The sequence below is a fragment of the Callithrix jacchus genome, chromosome 14 (genome assembly GCF_049354715.1).
Source record: "Callithrix jacchus isolate 240 chromosome 14, calJac240_pri, whole genome shotgun sequence".
Lineage (NCBI taxonomy): Eukaryota > Metazoa > Chordata > Mammalia > Primates > Cebidae > Callithrix > Callithrix jacchus.
In genome coordinates this window covers 90,287,398-90,313,569 of record NC_133515.1, presented here as the reverse complement: position 1 = coordinate 90,313,569, position 26,172 = coordinate 90,287,398, and the positions used below count along the sequence as shown (strand labels likewise).

Here is a 26,172-nt window from a genome sequence, read left to right as displayed (position 1 = left end):
AACATGGCAAAACCCCATCTCTACACAAATACAAAAATTAGCCAGGCATGGTGGTGAGTACCTGTAATCCCAGCTACTTGGGAGGCTAAGACAGGAGAATCACTTGAGCCCAGGAGACAGAAGTTGCAGTGAGCCAATATCATGCCACTGCATTCCAGCCTGGGTGACAGAGCGAGATAGTATGTCAAGAAAAAATAAAAATTAAAAGTAGACAAATGCCCTACAGAAAAGGAATAGTATAATATTCTGCAATGTTATTCAGCATTTGATAATTTGAAATATTCTTAACAATAATCCTTTCACACTGAGGAAAAAGAGCTAGCTGATTACACAGAAAAGAGATTTAGAAAGGGTAATGAAGAAACTTGGTCTGATTCATTCATAGTTCAGAGATCAGAGATGGTCTGCCAAGATTAAATGTAATAAATAAATAATTAGCATCTGCACGGTGCTTTGTAGTTTAAGGTGCCTCTGTACACTTTGTCCATCCCTCTCTCATCAGGTAACACAGTCACATTCTCCTGCCCTTGTTTGCCCGGTAGAGCTGTGGGGAGCAGTCTCTCACCTGGCATCAAGGCCCCACATTGGCTAGGCTTAAGTCTACCCATTGCAAGAGCATCAATCATACAAAACAAAACACCATCAGACAGACACTGGTTCCTGCTTTCTAAAGGCCGATCTACCCAGCACAGGTTACCTGGGACAAGCACAGGTCCAGGCAGGAAGCACAGGCAGGGGCAGGTTACTGATGTCCCATGCTGAGGATCCCCCCACATGTCGGCCTGCTCCATGTGTCGGCAACCGTAACTAAGACCCCCTCCCTTTTGATTCTACACACTCTTCCCTGGCAACCCCTCAGCTTCCCTACAGTTTCAGGTGCCACTTAAATGCTGATGATTCTCAGATCTGCAACTCTACACCTTTCTTCTCCAGATCTTGAGTACGAGGTCTGGTACACAGAAAATGTTTAGTAACTTTCCACTGAGTAATCTGACAGTTCCACTTAAATGTCCCACAGGCACCTCAAACCAAACTCACCTTCTCCATCCCCTACTTCCATCCTGGTGGGTGGCCCTCATGGCGCCACACCTAGACTCCCTCACTAGGGCAGCATTAGACTCCCTCCCTCCTGCACAGCATTAGCTTTCATTCAGGCCCACCAAGATGATCCTCCTAAATGCAAACCCAATCCCATCTGGTGCTTCTGAGGCTTGTGCACATGCAAATATCCACCTCCTGGGGAAGGAATACAAACAGCAGAGCCAAGCTGCCGACCCCAGCTGAGGAGAGAAAGGGGCAGGATTGGTGCGGGCATCCATGATGAAGCCACACGCCCTGTCACCTAGGGCAGTGTCCTGGACACAGGGGCCGCTGCATGCTTGAGAAGGTAAGAGAATGACTTCTCACCCAGATGAGGCAAGGCAAAGTCCATGCAGATGAATTCTGAGCCATCATTTCTCTCTATGCAATGCAGTTTCTGAAACTTTCTAAAAATCTTAGAAATGATGTATTGGATCCTACAGAGAATCAATACCTTAAAGGAGTTAAATACACTGGGCTCTGGGCCACATTTCTAACTTTTGAAGCATCCTGTGGTCACAGAGTGTTTTGGACCCTACCCAAACTCACGGCTTTAATTAGTTTGGTCTCCCCAGCATCCCCTATGTGCCTCCTGGTTTCTCAGACAGCCTCAGAAGACAGCTGTGATCAGTTCATTCCCTCCCGGTACATGTGCCACTCAAACATCAAAAAATACAACAAATTTCCTCTTGCATCTGAGTTAGCCTTGACTTCCTGTAGACAATAGCGATGAGCCTAACTTTTAAAGACTCTGATAGCTTTCACTTTCTCTCTGAGACCACCATGCTGTGAGGAAGCCCAAGCTAGCCATATGGAGAGGTCAGGAGGAGGAGCTCTAAGGCTCCAGACACTTGAGTAAAGGCTTCTTAGAACTTGCCAGCATAGCTGGCAGCTGAATGCTGGAGGTGAATGAAACTGTGCAGGTGGACAAATGAGTGACCCTACCCCATGCCACGTGAAGCACAAAAACCACCTACCTGAACAGTCAACTCACAGGATCAGGAGAAACAATAAATTATCATTTTTTTTTGAGACAGGTCTCATTTTGTCACCCAGGCTAGAGTGCAGTGGCACGATCATGGATCATTGCTGCCTCCTGGGCTCATGATCCTCCCAACTCAGCCTTCTAAGTAGCTGGGACTACTGGCACATGCCACCACACCTGGCTGATTTTTGTATTTTTTGTCAAGACAGAGTTTTGCCATGTTGCCCAGGTTTAAACTGTTATTCTTTTAAGCCCCTAAGTTTTGGGGCTGTTTGTTACACAGCAGTGGATAACTGAAACATATGGTGAATAAATCAATATATATTCAGTAACACCTTGAGTAATGAGTCATCCCACATTACTGAATTTCCAAATATAATCCTTATTTGTACAAACTTGTGTTATCCATTCCTGAGGAAAACGTTTTTGGATACTACACTCCACTTCTTTTTTTTTTTTTTTTTTGAGATGGAGTCTCATTCTGTTACCCAGGCTAGAGTGCAGTGGCATAATCTTGGCTCACTGCAACCTCCACCTCCCGGGATCAAGTGATTTTCCTGCCTCAGCCTCCCGAGTACTTGGGACTACAAATGTAAACCACCATGCCTGGCTAATTTTTGTGTTTTTAGTAGAAACGGGGAGTTCACCATATTGTATAGGCTGGTCTCAAACTCCTGACCTTGTGATCCTCCCACCTCAGCCTCCCAAAGTGCTGGGATTACAGGCGTTAGCCACCACGCCCAGCCCACACTCCACTTTATACTAAATGCAATTTAATATTTTCTTGATGAGTTGGTCACCATTATGTACATCAATTACTACACCATCATATAATGTAACAACGCCTCCCACAGCCACAGAAGGTGCAGATGAGGGCTGCTGGTTGTAACACTCAACAACCCAGACATCTCTGCTCCTTAAAGATGTCCCCCAAAACACCTCCTCATCCCCTAGATTGCTCCTTCTAATGCTGTGGGTTGAGAAAGCAAAGCCCTAACCCTGCTGGAACCTTATCAACAGGCTCTGAGGGAAGAGCTACGGGTTTTTTTTTTTTTTTTTTTGAGATGGTGTCTTGCTGTTCCCCAGGCTGCAGTGGGCTGGTGTGATTAGAGCTCACTGTAACTTCGAACTCCTGGGCTCAAACCATCCTCCTCCCCAGCCTCCTGTACAAGACATATACCACCAGGCTGGGTGTGGTGGCTCATGCCTATAATCCCATCACTTTGGAAGGACGAGGCAGGTGGATCACCTGAGGTCAGGAGTTTGAGACCAGCCTGGCCAACATGGCGAAACCCCATCTCTGCTAAAAATACAAAACAATTAGCCGGGCATGGTGGTGGGTGCCTGCAATGCCAGATACTCTGGAGGCTGAGGCAGGAGAATCTCTTGAACCTGGGAGGCAGAGGTTACAGTGAGCCAAGATAGCGCCATTGCACTGCAGTCTGGGCAGCAGAGTGACACTCTGTCTCAAAAAAAAAAAAAAGACACACCCCCTCAAACCCACTGAATTAATTGTGTGTGTGTGTGTGTGTGTGTGTGCGTGTGAAGATGGGGGTCTCATTATATTGCCCAGGCTGGTCTTGAACTCCTGGCCTCAAATGATATTCCTGTCTCAGCTCTCAAAGTGCTGAAATTCCAGGCATGAGCCAGGGGTTCTTTTATGACTGCAGATGAGAAGGAACTCTGAAATCCTACTGCCCTGGGTTCAAATCCTGCTCTGCTGCTTACTAGCTATGTGGCCCTGGACAAGTCATTTCTGTTGTCACACATTTCAGTTTCCTGATCTGTAAAATGGAAATAATATTTGCCTCTTGCCAGAAGACACTAAACTGTAACAGAGCAAGAGCTCAGCAAACACCGCCACCTCCTCACTGTCCCTGCTCATGGGCCTGGACCTACACACGATGTGCCTCTGAGTCTGAGTGTTGGTGAGAGCACAAAACCGTGGAGGCTATCATCAAGAACATGTAATTTGGTGATGGCCAGATGCGGTGGCTCACACCTGTAATCCAGCACTTTAGGAGGTCGAGGTGGATGGATTGCCTGAGCTCAGGAGTTCAAGCCCCGCCTGGACAACATGGCGAAATCTTGTCTCTATTTGGAAAAAAAAAAAAGAATGTGTAACTTGGTGAGGGGGCAGCTGGGGGCATAGGGTGGTGCTGAATGTTAACCCAGGGTCGGCCCATCCTTGTGTGATTTGCTGTTTGTTTATGAAGAAGCTGCAGAATGTAAATAACCTGGCATCCCAGCAGTTCCATCTCACGGAGGGTTTACCAGAGAGTTGGGCAGATCAAGCCCAGGAGTAAGCATGCGTGTGTGTGTGTGTGTGTGTGTGTGTGTGTGTGTGTCTGCATGTAGGTATAAAACTACCCAGTCACCCACCCCTGGCCCAGCCCTGGGCTTCCGTTTCCTCTCTAGAAAAACCCACTGACTATAAAGCGCTGATTTAAAATAATAAACACAAGGAGTCCAACGTTCAGAGCAAAATGTCAGGGAAATAATGTGGGTGAAAGGTGGGGCCTAAATTGCATTTGCACAATGATGGTGCACAAACCCGGATGCTCTGTTTACACACAGATGGGGTCAGAAAAGGCCACAGAAAGCCCAGACAGGGAAAGCATGGAGGGGGTGATTTTCTGCAAAGCTGTTTACATGTTCAGTGACTGATTCTTCTTCCTCACATGCAGCTGGGTCTGATGTCCTGTGGTCCCCATCTACGCAGGTCCTCATTGTTCCGGTCCCTGGTCCTGCCACTGATGCCCATGGCCAAAGAGCCAGGACTGGCTTACGTTTGCCTCCTCTCGCCCTGCGTCCTGCACATCTCTCCCCGCAGCCTGCTTCCTGAAGACTGAAAGCCTGCTGCTTCCTGCCTGCTGCCCCCTACACCAGCTCCTGTCCTGACTCAGCCCCCCGCCTTTCTCACGTAAGCCTGGCCACGTGCCCTCAGGGAACATCGGCATGGGCTTACCCCCTCTTTGCATCCCATTCCCATGGGGAGAAGGGGGTGCATCATGTTATACTTTAGGAGGTCCCATCTCTTGGCACTGTTCAGCCATGTTGCTTAGCAAAGACATTTGGGGGCAGACAGAAAAGCAGAAGGCCCAGATGCCTGGATTCTAGAGAAAGAGACACTTTCAGGGAAACCCCCCATCCCACCTTCTAACTCACTGGTGACCCCTCCCCTATAATCCAGCCCTGCTACCTCCTCTCAACCTCACTGAGCCTCAGTCCCCTCATCTGTGAAATGGAGCCAGTAACATCCAGGATTAAATGGGGTGAGGTGCATGCAATAGCTATCTGCACTCTGCAGACAGTGTGTCTCTGGAAGCCTCAGCTTCCTCTCACCCTCCCTACGGCCCCAAGGAGCAAATGTTCCTTCGCTGAGTGAATGACTTGCTGTGTAATTTGTAGGTGTGAAAGGAACTGCACAGCCACAGCTTCCTCGAGTTTTACTTGGTTAATAAAAGTCTTAACAGGTTCTTCATTCCATGAGAGAATTCTGCTCCCAAATAGCCTTTCGGCTCTGAAGTAAGGGTACAAAATATGTGTCAGCGGTTCCTAGCCCCTACTGTGCCACATGCTAAAGGCACACCCCCCCCAGCCACCATCCTGGCTGCCTTCCCCATCATCCGTACCCATCGGCTACTGGTCCTGTGGTCCTGGTCCTGAGCCTAGACCCCTCCTGCCTCCTCACCTAGCCCAGGGGCAGTTTAGGGCAGGTAAGGGCAAATTATTTCTTAACAGGTCCTAGGGAAGGACCCAGGCCAGGGGAGTGACATGGGCAAACCTTGCCAGCCTCGGCTCCTCCTGATCCATCTGTCCTCCCTTCCTGCTCCTCTGGGAGCCTCCTAGGATGAAGGACCCATCAAGAATAGGGGACAGTGGCTCACGCCAGTAATTCCAGCACTTTGGGAGGCCGAGGTGGGCAGACCACCTGAGGTCAGGAGTTTGAGACCAGTCTGGCCAACATGGTGAAAACCCGTCACTACTAAAAATACAAAAAAATATTAGCTGGGCATGGTGACGGGCACCTGTAGCCCAAGCTACTTGGGAGGCTGAGGCAGGAGAATTGCTTGAACCCAGGAGGTAAAGGTTGCAGTGAGCCGAGACCACACCCTAGTACTCCGGCTAGAGGATGGGTTGTGAGAACCATTGGCCAGGTCCCTGCCCATCCAAGGTGGCTCCCAGAACATCCTCCCCAGGCAGTACAGCCTGACTGTCAGATGGCCTCACCCTCCTCATCCCCAGACCCTGCAGGCGGCAAGGCCCTCGAGGCACAGCAATATTCACTCCCTAACTCATCAGGAAGCCCCAGCCCCACCCCGTCCCACACTCCCTGATCACCTGCTCTTCCTGTCAGATCCCACCTGCTGGCCTCCCGAGAAGAGCCCAGGACAGGCTGTCCGCCTGGCCTTCAACCTCTCAGGCTACTAGCAGACCCAGGTGTACCTTCCATCCTCCTCCACGGACCTGAGCATGGGTGTAGGGGGATAAGGGCTGCAGAGGAAGAGGGCTTTTGACATGGGCAATGCTTCTTCATGCTGCCAGTGACAGCAGCAACAAAAACCACAAAACTCACAAGCCCCTAGAAATCCAGGTGTCTGCTTCAAACTGGGAAACTGCGTTCATCCCCCCACCCACCCTGGGAGTCCCCAGCCAGAGCCAATGGGATGGGAGAGAGGAAGATGAGGGGAAGCACATGGGCAGGAGAAAGGCGGTGCCCGGGGCTTGGGGTCTGGAGAAAGTTCCAGGACCTACCCTGACTAGGAGGGGCCTGGCAACCTGGTTCTTGTACCCCATCCTCCAGCAGCCCCTGCCCCCCATCTTTGATGGGGCCCACATCCCAGGAGGCAACAGCAGCAGGGCAGGTAAATGACGCCTCACTCCACAGCTCAAGGGAGATTGCTGTCCCAGGTGGCCCTCCCCACAGCAACATAAGCAGCTGTGGTGTTTTTGAAACAGTGTCTTGCTCTGTCACCCAGGCGTAGGAGTACAGTGGTGTAATCTTGGCTCACTGCAACCTCTGCCTCCTGGGTTCAAGTGATTCTCCTGCTTCAGCCTCCTTAGTAGCTGGGATTACAGATGCACACCACCATGTCTGGCTAATTTTTGTAGTTTTAGTAGAGGCAGAGGTTTCACCATGTTGGCCAGGCTGGTCCTAACCCCAGGTGATCTGCCTATCTCAAAGTGCTGGGATGACAGGCCTGAGCCTGTTCCCACAGTCTTCAGAAGCCAAATGTAGGGATGCTGTGAGTTGAGGCAGACTCTGGTGGGTGGGCTTGGGAACCCAGGCACCTTTTTAAAAGTCACATTAGTCCCAAACTAGTGACTCAGAAGCTTCTGGAACACAGCCCACTGTAAGCTGGGGCCTCCTGCCTTCGATCTCAGGCTCCGCATTGGACCTTGAGAGCCCTCTGCCCCCTCCTGCTCTGTTCCAAAAGCTGCCTCCCAGGCACTGCTTCCATGCCAAGGTCAGTTCCCCTGGGATGCTAATATTTTTATTCTTGATTTCTATCTTTTTTGTTTCTGTTTTCTAAGTTTTAGAGTTTTGTATCTTAACAGTACCCAAAGGAGAGCAATCATGAGCTTAGAAGTGATCTCCAAGTAGCCACATCGTGGGGAGCCCAGGCCTGGGCCCAGCCCTGCAGCCACACCCTCACAATCCTTTTCCCTGGAAGCTCCAGGAGTCTCAAAATAAGCTCCCTGTCCACCTGGGGAGATGGAGCTAGAGAGACCAGTCATCCCAGATCTCAGATCTTAAGCTTAAAAGGAACCTAGGGGGCTGGGCGCGGTGGCTCATGCCTGTAATCCCAGCTACTCAGGAGGCTGAGGCAGGAAAATTGCCTGAACCCAGGAGGTGGAGGTTGCGGTGAGCCGAGATCATGCCATTGCAGCCTGGGTAACAAGAGTGAAACTGTCTCAAAAAAAAGAACCTAGGACTGGCTAACGCATGGCCTGACATGACTGGTGTTTCCGCCTGGCTGATGACCAGAAACTCACAGCCCCTCCAACCTGTGCCTCTACAGAAATTTGGAGTGGGGAAGGCAGCACACAGCCACTGTCCCTGGGAGGTGGGATGGGAAGCAAAGTTCCTGCTCTCAGGGAGCTCTTGGTGCTCCATGGAACACACACAAATGAGCCCTGGGGTGGGAGCCGACGCCTGGGGTCCTGTCCTGTTTCTGCCACCAAAGTTCTGGGTGACAGTGAACCAGTTACCACCCATCTCTGTTTCCTCCTCTGTCAAATGGGGAGTCTGGACTAGATGTCCTGCCAGGCCCCTGCCTATGTTAACATCCTCTAACTTTCTAAAACAAATCCGCAGGCTAAGGCATAAGCGGAAAAATTAGCAGAGGAGCAAAAGGTTCTGTCCATCTTTCCTGGGCCTGCCCACAGCACCTGGTCTCCAGGGCCCAGGCAGACCTCCATAGCCGCTAGAGGCTCATGGCCATCAGCAAGGATCCTGGGCATGCCCTGCCTCTCCTGACACCCAGCAGGTTACCGCTTCAGAGCTGACTCTACCCCAGCCCCACTAACAACAGAACAGAGCTGGCGTGGAAGGTAGGCCGTCTCTACCAGCTGGACCACTGCAGGGTCAGGAAGTGGGGGAGCCTCTGGACCATCATCAGCACGAGGCTGGCAGGCTGGGCACCAAACCCAGATGCAGACATCTCCGCCTCATGCTCTGGTCACTGGCCTGCTGGCTCCTGAGGGACACACATTGCCGACTGTCCCTCAGGTCCCTAGTCTCTGCAGCTCCTCAGGGCCCAACACTTGGTGGGAACACAATACTATTATGAATAGTTAAGCTGAGGCCGAAATTCTACCCCTTCCAGTAGAACTCGTGCTCCAGGACCAGCAGACCCTGTATCGCAGTGGTCAGCATGACTATCCCCATTTGCATCCCTACCCCACAGCTTCAGTGGGGAGACCGCCACTCTCCACATCACAGAACTGCCCGGGCACCCCGAGCTCCCCAGAAGAAGGAAATATGATAACTGCATCTTCGCTCTGGGCAGCCCTTCATGTATCCTAAAGTGCTATCCCCCACATGTCCTGCAATCCTGACAACCATGTCGTGCAAGCAGGGTGGACGTTATCCCCATTTAGCAAAGGGGCACTGAGTCCACATAGCTAGTCAGTGTCAGGGGAGAGATGGGAATCGAGGAGCCCTCTTCCCCTGGGAGGTCCTCCTCGCCAGGCTCACTGCCAGGGAGTGGCCAGGACGATCTGTCTCAAGACCAGCCCTGGGTGGACACAGCCTATGCCCACACTCAGGCTGGGCACAGGTGAAGAGTGGCCCTGCCCAATGCCCTGATATCCTCCTTTCTCTCGGGGCAACTACAGGCAGATTCTGGGCAGTGGCACCCGGAGGCAAAGACAGGGAGTATGGGGAGAGGTGAGAGCCCGGGAAGCCCCCAGGACATATTTGGACTCAAAGGCAAAGCAAACACCAACTCCAACAGGTCCCACGTTGGTGAGAGCTGCCAGAGAGGACCTGCGGGGGGAACGGTGGGCAGAACTCACCTCCCGCAGCAGCTGCATCTCCTTCAGCTCCTCCTGCTGCTGCTGGGCCACAGTGACTCCCAGTACCAACATGTGCAACACACAGGAAACCACGGAGATGATCACGATGGGGCTGAGGCTGAGGGGCAGCGTGATGAAGAAGGAGAAGACGAAGAAGACCTGCCAGCCCACCGTGTCACTGGCCGCATGGGCACCTACGAAGTTCAGGCCCAGGTAGGAGAAGATCTGGGCGGTTATGAGCAGCCACAACAGGTAGGGCACTACCCTGCGGGTGACCCGGTCCGGGAGCAGCCCCTTTTTGCAGAGCACGAAGAGGACGATGTCCAACACCAGTCCAATTCCAGCCACCGCGAGGGGAGCCAGCTTGTTGCTGGAGAAGACCACAGCACACATGACCACCACGTAGCAGTCAAAGAGGGCTGCAAAGACCACCAGCACCAGCAGGGTCTCATGGCGCTGCCTTTTGAAGTAGGTCTGGTAGAGGTTCTCCAAGGACTCCGGCACGAAGGTCAGCCGCATGAAGCGAGGCAGGCACAGGCAGGAGCCCGAGTTCCGGACAGAGATCTCATGGGTCCGGCCTACCCCGCGGTCAGGGTCGGAGGGCAGGCTAACAGAGTACTCGGCTGAGTACTCGGCCGAGTACTCAGGCTCCGAGAAGCCCTGGTTCCTCGGCATTCTGGCTGGCGTCTGCTGCTGGCCGTAGAGAAGTAGACTGGGAACAGAGGAAGAGCTCCCGGGGCCACCTCTCAGGGCTCTCTGAGACCTGGGGGAGAGGGGGTCTGAGGGCCTCTTCTTGGCTGGACAGAGGGGCAGCCACCTCCAGCAGGAACACAGAGTGGGTTTCCAGGGCACAGGTAGCGCTGATCATCTAGAGCTGAAAAGGGCATTGCTGAGCAGAAGCACCTCTTCCCTCCTACCTTGCGGTTTCCCATGACCCGCCCTAACCCTCATAAAAGAATCTTTGCTGCAGGAGACTCCCAATCCCGGGCCTTCCCTGCCACCCCCGGCTCACACCGCCGCCCACCGCACGCACACTGGGTCCTGTCCACGCCAGACACTCAATTTCCTGTCCCTGGCTTGTGGAAGGGCCTAGCCGCCTCTCCATCCCCGGCACCCGGTTTCTCTCAGTTATCTCTTCTCTCTCAGTCCCTGACTTCCTCACCGAAATTCCCTCCAGGCCCAGTCCTTAGAAGCTGAAAATAAAACGTGCCGGAAAGAAGGTCCTGGAAAGAAACCAGGACCATCTTGGGGATTCCTGAGCCTTCCTTCTGTTGACTTCCTTTTTCCACCAAGCCCTCGGAGACTCCGGCTCCGATCCGGCCCCCTTCCCAAGCTCGGGCCGCCGTCTTCCCCGGAAGCCCGGTCCGGCCCCTGCGTTTACCTGTGCGGGAACTCGGCCACCGCGTGCTCCGGGACGGTTCCCGCGCGGGCCGGGGTGGGAGGACTCAACGCGCCCGAGGGCTGCTCCCCGCAGAGCCGCGCCGCCCCGCTAGCGCCTGGGGCCCCGGCCGGAGCACGATCTCCCGCCGTCAGGCCCGGGATCCGGCCCTGAGAGGCGCAGCGCTGCCCCTCAGCATCCGCGGGCGTCCGGCCGCAGGGGGAAGGAGGCGGCGGCGGCGACGGGGGCCGGGAGATCCGGAGGCGCCGGCCCAGCGCGCCCGCCCTGGGGCTGCGGCTCCGGTGCCGGCAGGCGCGGGCGGCGGCGAGCGCGACTCTCCGGACCCCTCCCCTGCACCCGCGGCGGCTAGGGGCGCGCGCGGGGCCCTCCCCGGCGGGAGCGCGGGCAGAGCCCGGGGAAGCCCGCCAGCATCCTTTCGCCTGCCCGCCCGCGCCGAGCCGAGCCAGCCGAATCCGGGCTCGGAGCGCTGCACAGCAATTCCCCGCGCGGCGCCGGCGGCGCAGGGGCCACGCGCGCTCCAGGCCCCGGGAGGCAGGAGGCGGGCAGGGCGGCCCCTCCCTCGCCCCAGTCGCCGCCCTGTCGGCGGCGTGTCCCGGAGTGGGGCGGCGGGGGAGGCGCGGGGCGGCTGGGGAGGCGCCCGGCAGCGGTCCGGGGACCCGCGCTGGCGAGAGCTGTAGGGGCCCGGGCAGCCCCCGATCCTGCACGGGCGGCGGGCTGGGGCGACGGCGCCGTGGAAGCGTGGGCGTGGGCGTTGGGCGGGAAGGATGGGGGCGAATCCACGCCTTCCCGTGGGCAGGCCCCGGGTCTCGGAGGGTGGAAGCCCGGGACGCGCCCGCTCGCAGGTGAGGCGCGCTCGGGGCACCGTGCCACCTTCTCCTCCTCCGCGGCTTCCTTCCGGGCCCGGAGAAGCTGGGGCTCAGATTTGGGGACAGCTCCGCCGCGGAGCGCTTGGGGCCTAAGGATCCCCGCCCATCCTAGGAGCCCAGACTCCGAAGCGCCGGGCCTGAGCTTTCCGCAGAGGGGGCCCGCGGTGAAGGCCTGTCCTGCTCGCACGTGGAGGGTGGCGGTGGCCCAGTGGGCATCGTGCACGTGGAAATGGAAGAGACGCTGCTTCGAAGAGATTTCCCGTGCACGTTCTACCCGTTTGAGACGTGTTTAAGTTCACATACTCTCCCTTAAAGACGCAAATGTTCCTTTGAATGGTTAAACTCATTAGTCTCTTACACCATAGCATAAATTATTTTCCTTGCATTTGACACAACACCGTGCTAAGATCAACTACAGGCTTTGGGAATTTACATAAAGGAAGAGGAGAGAGATAGGATGTTTTGGAACAAAAGCACATGTGGGGAGGTGGGTGCTGAGGACAGCCAGCGGCGTTAGGGGGTCATCTTCCCTGGGGAGAGCTGAAGGAATGAGCAGAGGGAAGAGAAACTCGGCTATCCTATGCCCCTGAGTTATCCGCGGGCACCCCTTCCAGAACCTCAAGCAGCACCTTCAGTCCCTCAGGGATTGGATCCATTAGAGAATCGATCCTGCCACTGCTGTTTCTACCATTCCCTCACACTCCATCTGAAAAGACGCCAACTTCAGCCCAGCCCAAACTTTTCAGGACTTTGATTCTAAAGGTAGTGGACCTGACATTAGCTATAGGAGGATGGTAATTTAAATAAAGCAAAACTTTGCCCCATTGTTTTATTTAATTTTTTATTTTTATTTATTTAAGACCGACTCTCACTGTCATCCAGGCTAGAGTGCAGTGTCTTGATCTCAGTTCACTGCAACCTCTGCCACCTGGGTTCATGCAGTTCTCCTGCCTCAGCCTCCTGAGTAGCTGGGATTACAGGTACGCACCACCAAGGGGTAATTTTTGTATTTTTAGTAGGCGGGGTTTCACTATGTTGGCTAGGCTGGTCTTGAACTCCTGACCTCAAGTGATCGGCCCACCTTCCCCTTCTAAGGTGCTGGGAGTATAGTGCCACTACAATCGGCTGCCCTATTTTTTTAATTTGCTGGAGGTTTTTGGGTTTGGGGGAATTTTTTTTAAGGGAGGTATTTATTTACTTATTTATGAGACAGAGTCTCACTCTGTCACCCAGGCTGGAGTGCAATGGCAATCTTAGCTCACTGCAACTTCCACCTCCTGGGTTCAAGCAATTCTCCTACCTCAGCCTCCCAAGCAACTTGGATTACAGGCACCCACCACTATGCCTGGCTAAATTTTGTATTTTTAGTAGAGACAGGGGTTTTGCCAGGTTGGCCAGATTGTTTTCGAACTCCTAACCTAAATCGATCTGCCTGCCTCAGCCTCGAGGGCCTGCCTCAAAGATGGAAAATGCTAGAAGGGCCTCATCCATCTCACTCACAGTGACTTCCCCAGTACCTGGCACCTAGTAACTACTCAAAAAATAGTCATTGAATGGATGGAAGTCTCCCTAAGAAGAAACGTTTCTTTCTCTCTCTTTTTCTTTTTCTTTCCTTCTTACTTTCTATTTTTTTTTTTTTTTTTTTAGAGATGGGGTTTCACCATATTGGCCAGGCTGGTCTCAAACTCCTGACCTTGTGATCTGCCCTCCTCAGCCTCCCAAAGTGCTGGAATTACAGGTGTGAGCCACTGCCCACCCAGGGTACTTTATAAAGAGGCATTGGCTGTCCCTGGAGGGACCAATGGTCTCATTCTCTTATGCTGAGAATGTCCTGCCCCCAGGACAATGAAAATAACCACCCTCAGAGTGAAAAGGATGGGATTATGGGGGAGGTATTTTCCCTTTCTACATTTTGTATTGATGTAACCTGGATGACTGGCATTCTTCACTTTTATAATCAAACAATACTGGAAATCTATTGTTCAAACACACTCAACTCAGGACCTCAGAGGGCTGCATGAGTGACTTGCCCCTGTGGCTTGTCCTAAAAGGAAGAAAGAATCATGGACTTAGGTTAAAGCTTGGAGGACATCCTGACCCCCCAATCTCCAGCCGGCATCTGCCTAGATGGAATACATCTTTGCTGAGGGCACCTTTTTGTTTGTGCCCTCAAGACTAGAGATGATGGCTGAGAATTAATTGTTATTGGATAAACAAGAATGGTTTGACCCCTCCTGGGAATGGGGTGGCTCCTGAATCCAGCAAACAATAGATCAGAGCAGAACTCTGTGTCCTGGGGGAAAACAAGTGGGAGAGAGATCATTAGTTCCCCTGGTGCTGGGCACAGGAGAGCCCTGTTTGGGGCCTGAAAGCAGAGCCTGAGACAAGGTCTGCATGCAGGTGGTTTAACTGGGCAAGTGATTCCAGGGAAACAGAGTAGGGGCCTGGGAAGCTCAAAACAGAGAAGGCGCCAGGCGTGGTGGCTCACGCTTGTAATCCCAGCACTTTGGGAGGCTAAGGGGAGCAGATCATGAGGTCAGGAGTTCGAGATCAGCCTGACCAACATGGTGACACCCCGTCTCTACTAAAAATACAAAAAAAAAGCTGGGTGTGGTGGCGCACACCTGTAATCCCAGCTACTCAGGAGGCTAAGGCAGGAGAATCGCTTGAACCCAGGAAGTGAAAATCGCAGTGAGCCGAGATCATGCCACTGCGCTCCAGCCTGGGCGACAGTGTGAGACTGCCTCCCACCAAAAAAAAAGAGAGAGAGAGAAGGTAAATATGAGGGTTTGTGACAGAGTTGGGGGGCCTTGATCCTGCTGGGACCCTGTGAGGAGCCTTGCAGAAGCCACCTCAGAGCTTTGCACTGGTGTTTGTCCTCTTGTTGGTTAAGAGTCGCCAGTCGGGGTGTTCTCTCGCTGGTTCTTCCAGGTTTGTGCAAGGAAGTCTAAGCAGTGAGCGCCTGGGCAGGAAACGAGGGATCCTCAGTGCAGACGCCTGGCAAGTCCTGCTGGAGTGTGCCTGCAGCAGGAACCGAAGTAGAGAACGGGGCGGGGGGGGGGATGTGGTACGTGACACTCAAGCATCCTGTGCAGGCCCAGACCCCTCATCCGCTCCTGCTGGCTCAGAGGCTCAGCAGTTTGGATTCGGTCACCTGGAGGAGAGGCATGTGGTAAGTAGGGGAAGCTGGCTGTCTGGATTCAGAGAGCTCAGCTTTGAGCATGGCCTTGATGAGCGCGGAGGACCTCTGACCAATTACTCAGCCTCCCAAGCCTGTGTCGCTGTGGTGGTTAGCGATAGCACTAACCCCTAGTCAGGATCCTTGTCAGGAAGGAGGAGCTTCCTGGGTACTAAAGTAGTGGGCGGATCTCAACGGAACAAGTCAACTGGAGTTGCGGTCAACTCGAAGGACAGCTGAGCAGCCCTGAGCCCTTCTGCCCTCGCGTGGCCTGCACAGCTGGGCTGGCTGCCTGCCCCCCAGGCCTCTCCATGGCTGTCTCAGGGTCCCTCAACTTCAGCATAGTCTCTGACAGCATCGGCAGCACTGGCCCGTCTGTCCCTGTGTCCTCCCTTCTTTGTCTCTGTCCCTCTTTCTCCCTTCTTCTATTCCGCGTTGGAGTCTCCCTGATTCTCGCGGGGTCACTCACTGGGCCACTGTGGATGGGTGTAGAGGGTGTGTGAATGTCAGGACTGTGTGAATGTGAGGAGGGATGTGAGGAGTGTGTGTGGGTATGAGTGGGGGGTGTGTGTGTTCCTTCACATTTGCGTGTGTGAGTAAATGTGAGTGCATGTCTGAGAATACACGTTCACGTTTGCCTGTGTGTGTGAGAATTGTACCTTCATGTTTGTGTGTGTGAGTGCAAGTGCATGTATGTTCATGTTTGTGTGTGTGAGTGGATGTGTGAATGCTCATGTGAAAATGTACATTCACATTTCCATGTGAGATGTGTGTGATTGTGAGAACATACTTTTGAATGTGAGTGGACGTGTGAGTGCATGTGTGAGAGCATGTACCTTCATGTTTGTGTGTGGGGGGTGGGTGACTGCATGTGAGAATGTACCTTCATGTTTGTGTGGGGGTGTGTAATTATGTGTGTGAAAAAGTATGTTCGCTTGTGAGTGGGTGTGTGAGTGGGTGTGTAAGAATGTACTTTCATGTTTGTGGGTGTGAGTGAATGTGTGAGCATGATTGTGTGTGAGAACATACCTTCGCATTTGTGTGTGATTGGGTGGGTGATTGAGAACGTGTGAGAACGTACCTTCACATTTGTATGTGAGTGTGTGTTTGATTGTGTGTGAGAATGTACCTTCAGGTTTGTGTGTATGATTTTGTGTGAGAATGTACCTTCACGTTTGTATGATTGTGTATGAGAAGGTACTTTCACATTTGTATGTAAGTGGGTGTGTGATTGTGAGCGTGTAAGAATGTACCTTCAACGTTTGTATGATTGTGAGCATGTGAGAACGTACCTTCACGTTTGTGAGTGGATGTGTGATTGTGAGCGTGTGAGAACATACCTTCACGTTTGTGTGTGTATGATTGTGAGTGTGAGAATTAACCTTCACGTTTGTGTGTGAGTGTGCGCGTGCACATGTGTGCCTGGCAGTTGCCTTGTCCGTCCTGCTGGGTGCCACCTCACCTCTTCCTCCCCTCTCCTTGCTCGATGCTGTCCCAGCAGGACTCTGCTGGCTGCGCTCGGGCACTGTTTCTAGGCCCTGGCACAGGCAGAGGGCAGCGGGCCGAGGAGGCACAGTGAAGACATCCAGGTCTGGGCTGTGCTGGGGCTGGGCGTGGCTCCGGGGCTATGCCCCTCGCAGGTGTGAGCGTCTCCTCGGGAGCAAGGACCAGGGTCTGTGGTTCTGCCTGCCGAGTCTTTGAAACAGAGTGGCTCTTCCATAACCTGGCATTGAAATAATGTCACCTGCACACTAGCCACAGTGCCAGTGACACCATGGGCCCAACCTCCAGACAGTGGCAGCAGCTCCCTTTCTGCGCCCACCCTGCAGGCACTGCGCGAGTACTTCTTTGGTTTCCGAGGTGGGCACTGCCGGCGTCCCTGTTTTACAGGTGGGGAAGCGGGAGCGCAGAGACAGGAGGTAACTTGCTCCCGACCCAGGCCTGGGCCACCCAGCAGCGCGGAAGGTTCAGGAAGTTTCCTTTGGTTGCCACTGCTTCACTATGGCCATGGGAGCCTTTGACCTCAGGGACTCAGCGAACTGGAGAAACGGCTCCCTGATGGCAGCTGAAAGACTCCAAACCCCATTCAGCTCCAGCCCAGGTGGAGACATTGAGGCCTGAGAGGTTAAATTTGGGAAGAGAAGGACACGTGCCCATGGAGCGTGACACGGCGTGTTAATGCTGAGTAATCCCGAGGCCCCCGCGGGAGACGTTTCCAAAAGCGCCCGGTCCGGCCCCTCCGGAAGAGGCACCATAGAAATGTGTGCTAAGGAGCCTCCCTGCGGCCTGCAGGGGATAAGAGAGTAGGAAGCTTTCAGAACAAGGGTGGCTAGAAAAGGCCCAGGCTGGGGCCGGGCACCGTGTCTCACGCCTGTAATCCCAGCACTTTTTGAGGCCGAGGCGGGTGGATCACGAGGTCAAGAGATGGAGACCATCCTGGTCAACATGGTGAAACCCCGTCTCTACTAAAAATAGAAAAAATTAGCTGGGCATGGTGGCGCTTGCCTGTAATCCCAGCTACTCCGGAGGCTGAGGCAGGAGAATTGCCTGAACCCAGGAGGCGGAGGTTGCAGTGAGCCGAGATTGTGCCATTGCACTCCAGCCTGGGTAACAAGAGCAAAATTCTGTCTCAAAAAAAAATATACAAAAAATTAGCTGGGCTTGGTGGTGCGTGCCTGTAATCCCAGCTACTCGGGCTGAGGCAGGAGAATTGCTTGAATCTGGGAGGCAGAGGTTGCAGTGAGCTGAGATTGTGCCACTGTACGATGACAGAGCAAAACTCTGTCTCAAAAAAAAAAAAATGGCCCAGGCTGGGAGGAGACAAAGGGCCCCGCCCCATGGTCTCCCTCATGGGTGGAAAGTCACCAGTACCCACAAGAGCAAGGCTAAGAGAGCCTGGGGAGCTGGCACAGGTTCTCTGGTCTTAAAGACACATGTGATTAGATCGGGCTCACTGGGATATTCCAAGAGAATCTCTCCATCTCGAGGTCTTTCACTTAATCACGTTTGCAAAGTCACTTTTGCCATGTAAGGCATCATAGTCACAGTTTCTGGGGGTTAGGATGATGACATTATTCTACCTATTACAACAGACTCCCAATGTGATATAGATCCTGGTAGTACTGACTCAGGAAGGACTCATCTTAATTCCGCCCATTAAAATTTAGTTTTTAATCTCCATGCTGTAATAAATGGGCCTTCACCTGTTAAATCGGAGAAGTGAAAATCATCTTAAAGTTCTGTGAAATGGTGATTTTTGAGAAGAGACCCTAGAAATCTTTTTTTTTTTTTAAGACGAAATCTCACTCTTGTCACCCAGGCTGGAATGCAATGGTGCAATCTCTGCTCACTGCAACCTCCACCTCCTGAGTTCAAGTGATTCTCCTGCCTCAGCCCCCTGAGTCATTGGGATTACAGGCATGTGCCACCAAGCCTGGCTAATTTTTGTAGCTTTAGTAGAGTTGGGGGTTTCACCATGTTAGCCAGGCTGGTCTCGAACTCCTAACCTCAGGTGATGTGCCCACCTCGACCTCCCAGAGTGCTGGGATTACAGGTGTGAGCCAATGTGCTGGCCACCCTAGAAATCTTTTAACGCAAGAGAATGCTGTAGAAAGAACTCCCACCTGTGGTTCCTTGCCACCCTCACCCCTTCCAAATTACCCTCAGCTGCAACAGGACAGATCTCTTGTTCCAGGAAGGCTAGTTGGGAACAAGGGGCCATCTGGAGCTGGCAGCTGAATGGATGCCTGAGGTTCATGGATTCTTTCTAAGACTTTTCCAAGCTCCCTTTCTACTGCCACTGGAATTGTCCCTCAGAAACACAGTTCAGACTGTCTGACTTCCCAATCCTTTAGCATCCAGGCTTTTCCTTGGTTAAGCCCCAGCCTGCTTACTGTCTCATATAATCTGTACAACAGTCATATGAGGTAAGCACAATTGCCATGTCCATTTTACAGATGAAAAAACTGAGATTAGGTTCATAACGTGCCCAGGGTTCCATAGCTGGTAAAGCACTGCCCACGTTTACGCCCACACCTCTCACTCCAGGGCCCAACACTTAGACACTGTGGCCTGCTCGACATCCTGGGTCATTGCTAGAGGAATGGGGTGGGGGGCTCGTGCCTTCTCCTCTTCTTGAGTAGGGGCCTACTTAGCTGTGGACCAGAAGAGGTGGGCCATGGGATAGGGAAAGCAGGAGGAGTTAGTAAGATGGAGGGGAGGCAGGCCCTCTATCTTAAGGGCCTCTGTCTGTTCAAATCCAGAGACATCCTCTCCACCCTGGGAGGCAGGAAAGCAGCCCAGTTAGAGAGATGGAGCCCTGGACCGTAGATCCGCAACAGGGCAACACCCGATCCTGGCCCAGGAGAGGTCTGCAGCCTGGCCGGAAGGGCTCAGACCAGCTCGATTAACCTACTGCTGACCCATTTTCATATCTTAAAATTAGAAACAAGAGTACAAGCTCCAGCTATTGTATTTATCAAGCCAGAGCAGAGTGAGGCCAATGTTTGTGGAAACAGGTTTCTCTGCTCACCTTGGTCATTTAGGGCACCCTCTCCTCGTTCCCTGGTTAGTGTCCAGGTCTCCCCAGTTCTTGCCTTCTTCCCTCTCTCCCTTCTCAAAACACTGTGTTGGACCAGATCCCAGAGAGTGCCCCACCTGGAGGTGACAATCATTTGAATTTTAAGGCTGAGGTCTTGGGACAATCAATTAATTCCATTTCTTCATCCTGAACCACTTAGGAAGTAGATTCAGAAATGAGGCAGTTGGGGCACAACAGATCAGTTTCAGATGGATGAAAGTTGAGCTGGAGGCTGTGTGGCCACAGCCTAGGATAATGCTTCACTCTGGACTTGAACCCCTCACTCCATCACAGGCATGTGGGTTGCCACAGGCCTCCCTGGAGAGGTGAAGCCTGCCCTGGGGAATATGGAATGGTTAGGAAGGGGCTAGATCACAGAAGGCCTTGAATCTCTAACTAAAACATCCAAATTTGGGCTTTGTGTTTTATAGGAGTTGTTGAGAATTCTTTTGAGCAGATGACATGTCCTGACCAGCTACATTTTTTCAGAGGATTGATTTGGAATAAAAGATGGTTTGAAAAAGAAAGACTGTCAAGAGAAAACTGGGCTGGGCACAGTGGCTCATGCCTGTAATCCCAGCACCTTGGGAGGCCGAGGCGGGTGGATCACCTGAGGTCAGGAGTTCAACACCAGCCTGGCCAACATGGCGAAACCTTGTCTCTACTAAAAATACAAAAATTAGTGGGTGTGGTGGCATGTACTTGTAATTCCAGTTACTTGGGAGGATGAGGCAGGAGAATCGATTGAACCTAGGAATCGGAGGTTGCAGTGAGCCGAGACGGCACCACTGCACTCCAGCCTGGGTGACAGAGTGAGAGACTATCGCGAGAAAGCCGGTGAGAAGATGCAAACTAATCACTCCTGGAAGACAGTGGTCCAAATCTAAGTAATGCTCTCTAGTATTCTTTCCACAAGGGTCTCAGGCCTCTCATGAAATCTCAGGCTGACACTCAAACTAGATACATTCAGGTTTTGGGTATCCATGAGTGTTGGCAGATAGTAGTGTTTGTAACTATTAAATAATTCATGCTGACATTGTCTTCCCTCTTGTGTTCTTTGAAAAAGATGCTGTTTGCCGCACAGGCAGTGGCAAAAATAAGTTAGCCACCTGCTTTGCCACCCTTTCCAATCTTGCTGAGTCCCAAGAGGGATGCCAGGCACTGCTGGGCACCTTTCCGAAAGCATTCTCTTCAGTAGAATATGTGCTAAGAATTTTTCAACACTAGGCCTTGAAAAAAAGTTACATCTTTTAATTTTCATTTTAAAAATTTCTTTTTCACTCCATTAAAATTCATCTCTGTGAAATGGGTTGAGAATGATTTGAGCAATTCTGTCTGTCACCCATTCTAAGATACTGCTGGTGCCACGTGCAGCCATCCCTTGCTGAATGGGAAGCAAGTGGCAGAGCCAGGTGTGCACCCGGAACCTCAGCACTGGGGTCTCCTGTCAAGCAGCCCCCAGTCTCTGTTCATTCGCAGCCCCCCACCCTTAGTCCACGCTACCTGCCAGTTTTACATCTGTTTGGACAGGAAGGCTTACAACCCTGCAGTGCTATTTTTAGGAAGCGCTCGCATTGAGTCAGCCTTTCTGCTGGCTTCACGCCCTCTGCTCGCTGGTTCTGGGGCTGTCTGCTTTTTCAGCAGGAGCCCAGGGCTCACAATCCTCAGACAGTGAGCACGTTGCCTCTCTTTTCCCTGCCCATCTCAGCTTTGGTCTGCACCCCCGTCTTTATCACCTTCCTAGAACAAGGGCAGGCTTTTAGGGGTCCATATTTTCTTGCTTCTCTCATTAAAAGCCTCCCCACAAGTCATGCACATTAGCATGGATAGAGCTGGAGAACCTTCCTCTTGTTTACAATGTTGCATTAATGTAGCTATAAGTGGGAATCGTTTTTTTTTTTTAATCAAGTCTACATTCAAACATGCTTTTAAACTAAAAATAACTGAATTTAAATAACTTTAGAGAGAATGATATAAAGAAGGATTTAAATGTTAGCTGTAATTGATACTATTCACCATTTCTAATCCCAGAATATAGCCAAGTGACTGGCATAGAAAAGGTGCTTAAATGCTTGATGGAGGAAGGAATAAGTGAATAAATTCTAAAATGTTAATAGCTTGTGATTTATCCCTCTCAAGGGTGAAACTTGTAATTTAACACGCAGAACTTTTCTTTAATAAATTGCAAATAGTATTCAGGCATCTGCCCAGGGGTGGCACCAGAAATGTTCCAGGCAACTGAGTTTTATTACAGTTGTTGGGATGATTTCTGTCTTAAGTCACCCCATACTCAATTTAAAATGGCTTAACCGGTAGAGAAAATGTATTACCTCTAGAACAAGCGGTTTTTGGATAGGACAGGTTTAAGGTTAGTTATTCTAGTGGCTCAATAACGACTTTAAGGTCCGTGCTCTTTCCACTTCTTCCCAGCTGCCTCGAGGGTAGCAGCTTTGCTGTCACAGGCTCCCGCTCCTCATGGTTGCAAGGTGACTGCCACAACTCCAGCATCACATACAGGCATGACAGTGTTCAACACAGGGGGACAGTTTCTTCCCATGCCTCTCTTTCAGGGCTTCAGAATATTTTACGAGAAGCTCTCCAGAAAAATGTTCCTTATATCTTTCTTTCTTTTTTGGGTTGGAGTCTCGCTCTGTTGCCCAGGCTGGATGCAGTGGCACGATCTTGGCTCACCACAACCTTCACCTCCCGGGTTCAAGGGATTCTCCTGCCTCAGCCTCCCCAGTAGGTGGGACTACAGGTGTGCACCACCATGCCCAGCTAATTTTTGTATTTTTAGTGGAGACAGGGTTTCACTATGTTGGCCAGGCTGGTCTCAAACTCCTCACCTCGTGATCCAGCCTGCCTTGGCCTCCCAAAGTGCTGGGATTACAGGCGTGAGCCACCGTGCCGGCCTTTTTTTTTTTTTTTTTTTTGAGACAGGGTCTCATTCTGTCACCCAGGCTGAAGTGCAGTGGTGTGATCTCAGCTGACTGCAGCCTTGACCTCCTGGGCTTAAGTGTTCCCAACCTCCCACCTCAGCCACCCTTTGTAGCTGGAACTACAGCCATGTGCCACCACACCTAGTTCCCTTGTATCTTTTTGGCCAGTGTAGGGTCACATGCCCACTTCCAAACTAATCACTGGCAAAAGAACTGGTAGCACGGTGGACAATTTCAATCATTCATGATTTACAGTTGAGCCATATAGCAGAGGTAGACACACCTGAACACATTAGGACCCTTCCAGCAAGGAAAAAGGGAGGAAGAACTATTGGACAGACCATCTATGGTGCTGGCTCTGGTGCCCCTCAAAGGCCGGGTCTGATTCTCAACAAAGCCAACTCTAGTCATTTTCCTAGGGGATTCTATAAACCAGGGAACTACTTAGACGCATTTCATTGAGAAAGCTACACCAGGATTTGATCAGCTAATGATAACTACATTTAGGTGCTAAAGATACCCCCACTTTTCTTGCTTCCTCTCGGGAAGACTCCTGTTTTCAACATTCAGTTGTATTCTGTGACTTTTTTCATTTGGCTGGGAATTATGTGGTTGATGGATCTACAATCTATTTCACAGTTCAGCAACAGAGGTCATTCATTCATTCATTCATGTATCAAATATTTATTATGCTTTTATTTTTTATTTATCTATTTATTTATTTATTTATCGAGATAGAGTTTTGCTCTTGTTGCCCAGGCTGGAGTGCAATGGCGCAATCTCAGCTCACCGCAACCTCTGCCTTCCTGGTTCAAGAGATTCTCCTGTCTCAGCCTCCTGAGTGGCTGGGACTACAGGCATGTACCACCACGCCTGGCTAATTTTGTATTTTTAGTACAGATGGGGTTTCTCCATGTTGACCAGGCTGGTCTTGAACTCCTGACCTCAGGTGATCTGCCTGTCTTGGCCTCCCAAAGTGCTGGGATTAAGAGGCATGAGCCACCGTGCCCGGCCAGGGATGTGCATTTCTAACAAGCTCCCAGGCTTGCTGAGGCCACTTTGAAAATCACTGTCCTGCACATTTCCTCCATTCCTGAACATCTGCTGTGCTTTGTAAATGGTAGGTGCTCAATAAGTGCTTGTTGCAATGAATCCTACACTTTCTAAAATGAAGCTTCCATCTTAGGGCTACAAAGACTATCCAAGACTTAATACCAACTAATAATGCTGATTGCAGGCTGCTGGTGAGCTGTCAGGTCTTCCTGCCTACAACTTCAAATCATGATGTCAGTTAATTAGACTTCAGCCAAATCCATCCCAACAAATACACTTTACAAAACTCCAAACCTTGTTCTATTAAACATTCCTTGGCAATATGGTAGAGATACTCTCTGGTGCAAGACTGAGGAGCTTTGAGGCATTGGTTAACTGCATCAGGTCTATAGGGAAAATTATAAGCAGTGAGTCACCTTTATGCCTCTGATAGTGAAAAATGGTGTGGTTTTGTCTTTAACAGCAATATACATATATATATTATATGTTTTTATATATATTATACATATTTTATATTTATATATTATATATATTTATTTTATATTACACACATGTATATATATACAATTTTTTTTTGAGATGGAGTCTCACTCTTGTTGCCCCGGCTGGAGGGCAATGGCATGATCTCAGCTCACTGCAACCTCCACCTCCCGGGTTCAAGCAATCCTCCTACCTTAGCCTCTTGAGTAGCTGGGCTTACGGGTGCCCACCACCATGCCTGGCTAATTTTCATATTTTTAGCAGAGATGGGGTTTCACCATGTTGGCCAGGCTGGTCTCGAACTCCTGACCTGAGGTGATCTGCCTACCTCGGCCTCCCAAAGTGCTGGGATTACAGGCATAAGCCACCACACCCAGCCTAACAGCAGTATTTTAGAACAGTCATCTGTCAACATACTTAGTGCCTCCTCAAGTGCCCTGTTAGGAATCCTAAGAGAGAGAAGACTTTGCGACATCATGCCCCCCAAGCTAAGAATGTAGTTGAGGAGATGAGATCAGAGGGGAGAGTTCCTGAGGGTTGGGAGGAAAGCTTGGCTGCTGGAGGCTGCCTTAGAGCCCAGCCCACTTCCCCCCTTTCCTGGAGTCAACAAAGTGCCAAGCTGGAGTTTGATGTCACAGCTTGTGAGATCTTATTGGTTGGTGGTGTTATTTCTCTTCAACATGAAATCAACCACAGTGAGTACTTATACCATGGGAATCAAGCAAAAGCTACAAATCAGGGTTTCTCCAACCCCCTCCCCAGGGAGCCAGTTTGCCAGCAGAATAGTCAGTCCTCAGTCCTAGTAGAAAACTCGAAGACAGCTTGGAAGGTTGTAGTTGCAGTTTTCAAGGTGGGGCTGACATGAAACTGGGTCTGATGTGGCACCAGAGTGTCAGAGTGGTGATGGCTGGAAGAGAGGCCTGAGGGGACAGGCCTCATGGCTGGGATGGGGAAAGTGGCCCAGAGTTACCAACCCGCCAGGAAGCAGGGGGCAAAGCAGGGGAGTCCTAGTGCCCGCCTGGACAACTAGGAGGACCAGTGCTCATACCTCCAGCCTGGAGGCCATGGAGGGACCAATGACATCAGTGGGAGATCGAATGGTAGGACCAGCTAGCCGGTAGCCAAGGCGGTGAGGGTAGGGCATAGCAAGTGGACAGAAAACAGTTCTCCTGGCAGGATGAGAGCTCAGAAGCTTGTTAGAAAGGCACATCCCTGGCTGGGTGCAGTGGCTCATGCCTGCAATCCCAGCCCTTTGGGAGGTCAAGGGAGGCAAATCACCTGAGGTCAGGAGTTCGAGACCAGCCTGGCCAACATGGTGAAACCTCGTCTCTACCAAAAATACAAAAATTAGCCAGGCATGGTGGTGGGCGCCTGTAATCCCAGCTACTCAGAAGGCTGAGGCAGGAGAATCGCTTGAACCCAGGAGGCAGAAGTTGCAGTGAGCTGAGATTGCCCTACTGCACTCCAGCCTGGGCAACACAGTGGGACTGTCTCTGTCTCAAAAAAAAAAAGAGGGCAAATTTGGAAAGCAACTCCTTTTCCTCAAACTCCTACTTTATGAAGCTTTCTGTTGCCTATGGGATAATATTCACATTCCTATCATTTATTGAGCACTTACTACAGACCAAGTACTTCCTAAGCAGTGAAAAAGCATTGTAATTGAATTTCACAATAACCCCTTAGGATAAATATTTTATCCCTATACTTTGGGTAAGGAAAAGTGCTTAGTTTTAGCACTTTTAAGTAAAATTTCTAAGACTACTCTAATGGTTGCATTACGGCGTGTTCACCCCCCGCCTCAACTTTAGATCTCCCCTGGGAAGAAAGAAGGGAGCAGAAATGTGAGGGGGAGATGATCTTGCATTTACTGAGTTTCAATCTTGGGTTAATTGTGTTTAAAACCAGAAGTGATTAACTTACCTTAAGAGGCAAATTTTAAGTTTTCCCATCCTTGGTGAAAATGTGAGCGTGGGAGCTAAGATAACTTCTGTTTCATAAAAGAATGTCTTTGAACATCAGAGTCTTATGGACTTGCTACTGAAAAAAAGGTTTTTTTGCTTCCCCCAACCCCATCAAAATCAAGTCAGGG

General features: G+C 51.3%; 2 protein-coding genes across 6 annotated transcripts in view; both read right to left on the bottom strand.

Annotated features, from left to right (window-relative positions):
* The window catches only part of ADCY3 (adenylate cyclase 3), a 103,829-nt gene extending 93,289 nt beyond the window's left edge, over window positions 1-10,540 (bottom strand). For all 5 annotated transcript variants that reach the window (XM_035273034.3, XM_035273036.3, XM_035273035.3 and 2 more), the window contains exon 1: window positions 9,590-10,540. In XM_035273034.3, coding sequence (XP_035128925.1) covers window positions 9,590-10,264 — 675 coding nt within the window. In that variant the 5' untranslated portion in view covers window positions 10,265-10,540. The remainder of the gene's footprint in view (window positions 1-9,589) is intronic.
* LOC128929538 (uncharacterized) lies at window positions 10,325-25,227 on the bottom strand. The gene is made up of 6 exons (XM_054244424.1): window positions 25,132-25,227; window positions 16,777-16,911; window positions 16,495-16,657; window positions 14,926-15,008; window positions 10,971-11,962; window positions 10,325-10,463 (listed from the first exon to the last, which is right to left on the bottom strand). Exons 1-6 carry the CDS (start codon window positions 25,225-25,227, stop codon window positions 10,454-10,456), a joined length of 1,479 nt encoding a protein of 492 aa, XP_054100399.1. The 3' UTR covers window positions 10,325-10,453.
* Between the last annotated feature and the right edge of the window lie 945 nt (window positions 25,228-26,172).

What these genes read in the sequence shown, in the direction of transcription:
- LOC128929538 (XM_054244424.1), bottom strand. Translation starts at nt 25,227, where the DNA reads ATGCCCTACCCTCACCGCCTTGGCTACCGGCTAGCTGGTCCTACCATT. An exon ending in GCACTGTGGCTAGTGTGCAG is followed by an intron (nt 16,658 to 16,776) that starts GTGACATTATTT and finishes CGAGGGGCATAG; the next exon opens with CCCCGGAGCCACGCCCAGCC. An exon ending in CAAGGAGAGGGGAGGAAGAG is followed by an intron (nt 15,009 to 16,494) that starts GTGAGGTGGCAC and finishes CCTCTCCTCCAG; the next exon opens with GTGACCGAATCCAAACTGCT.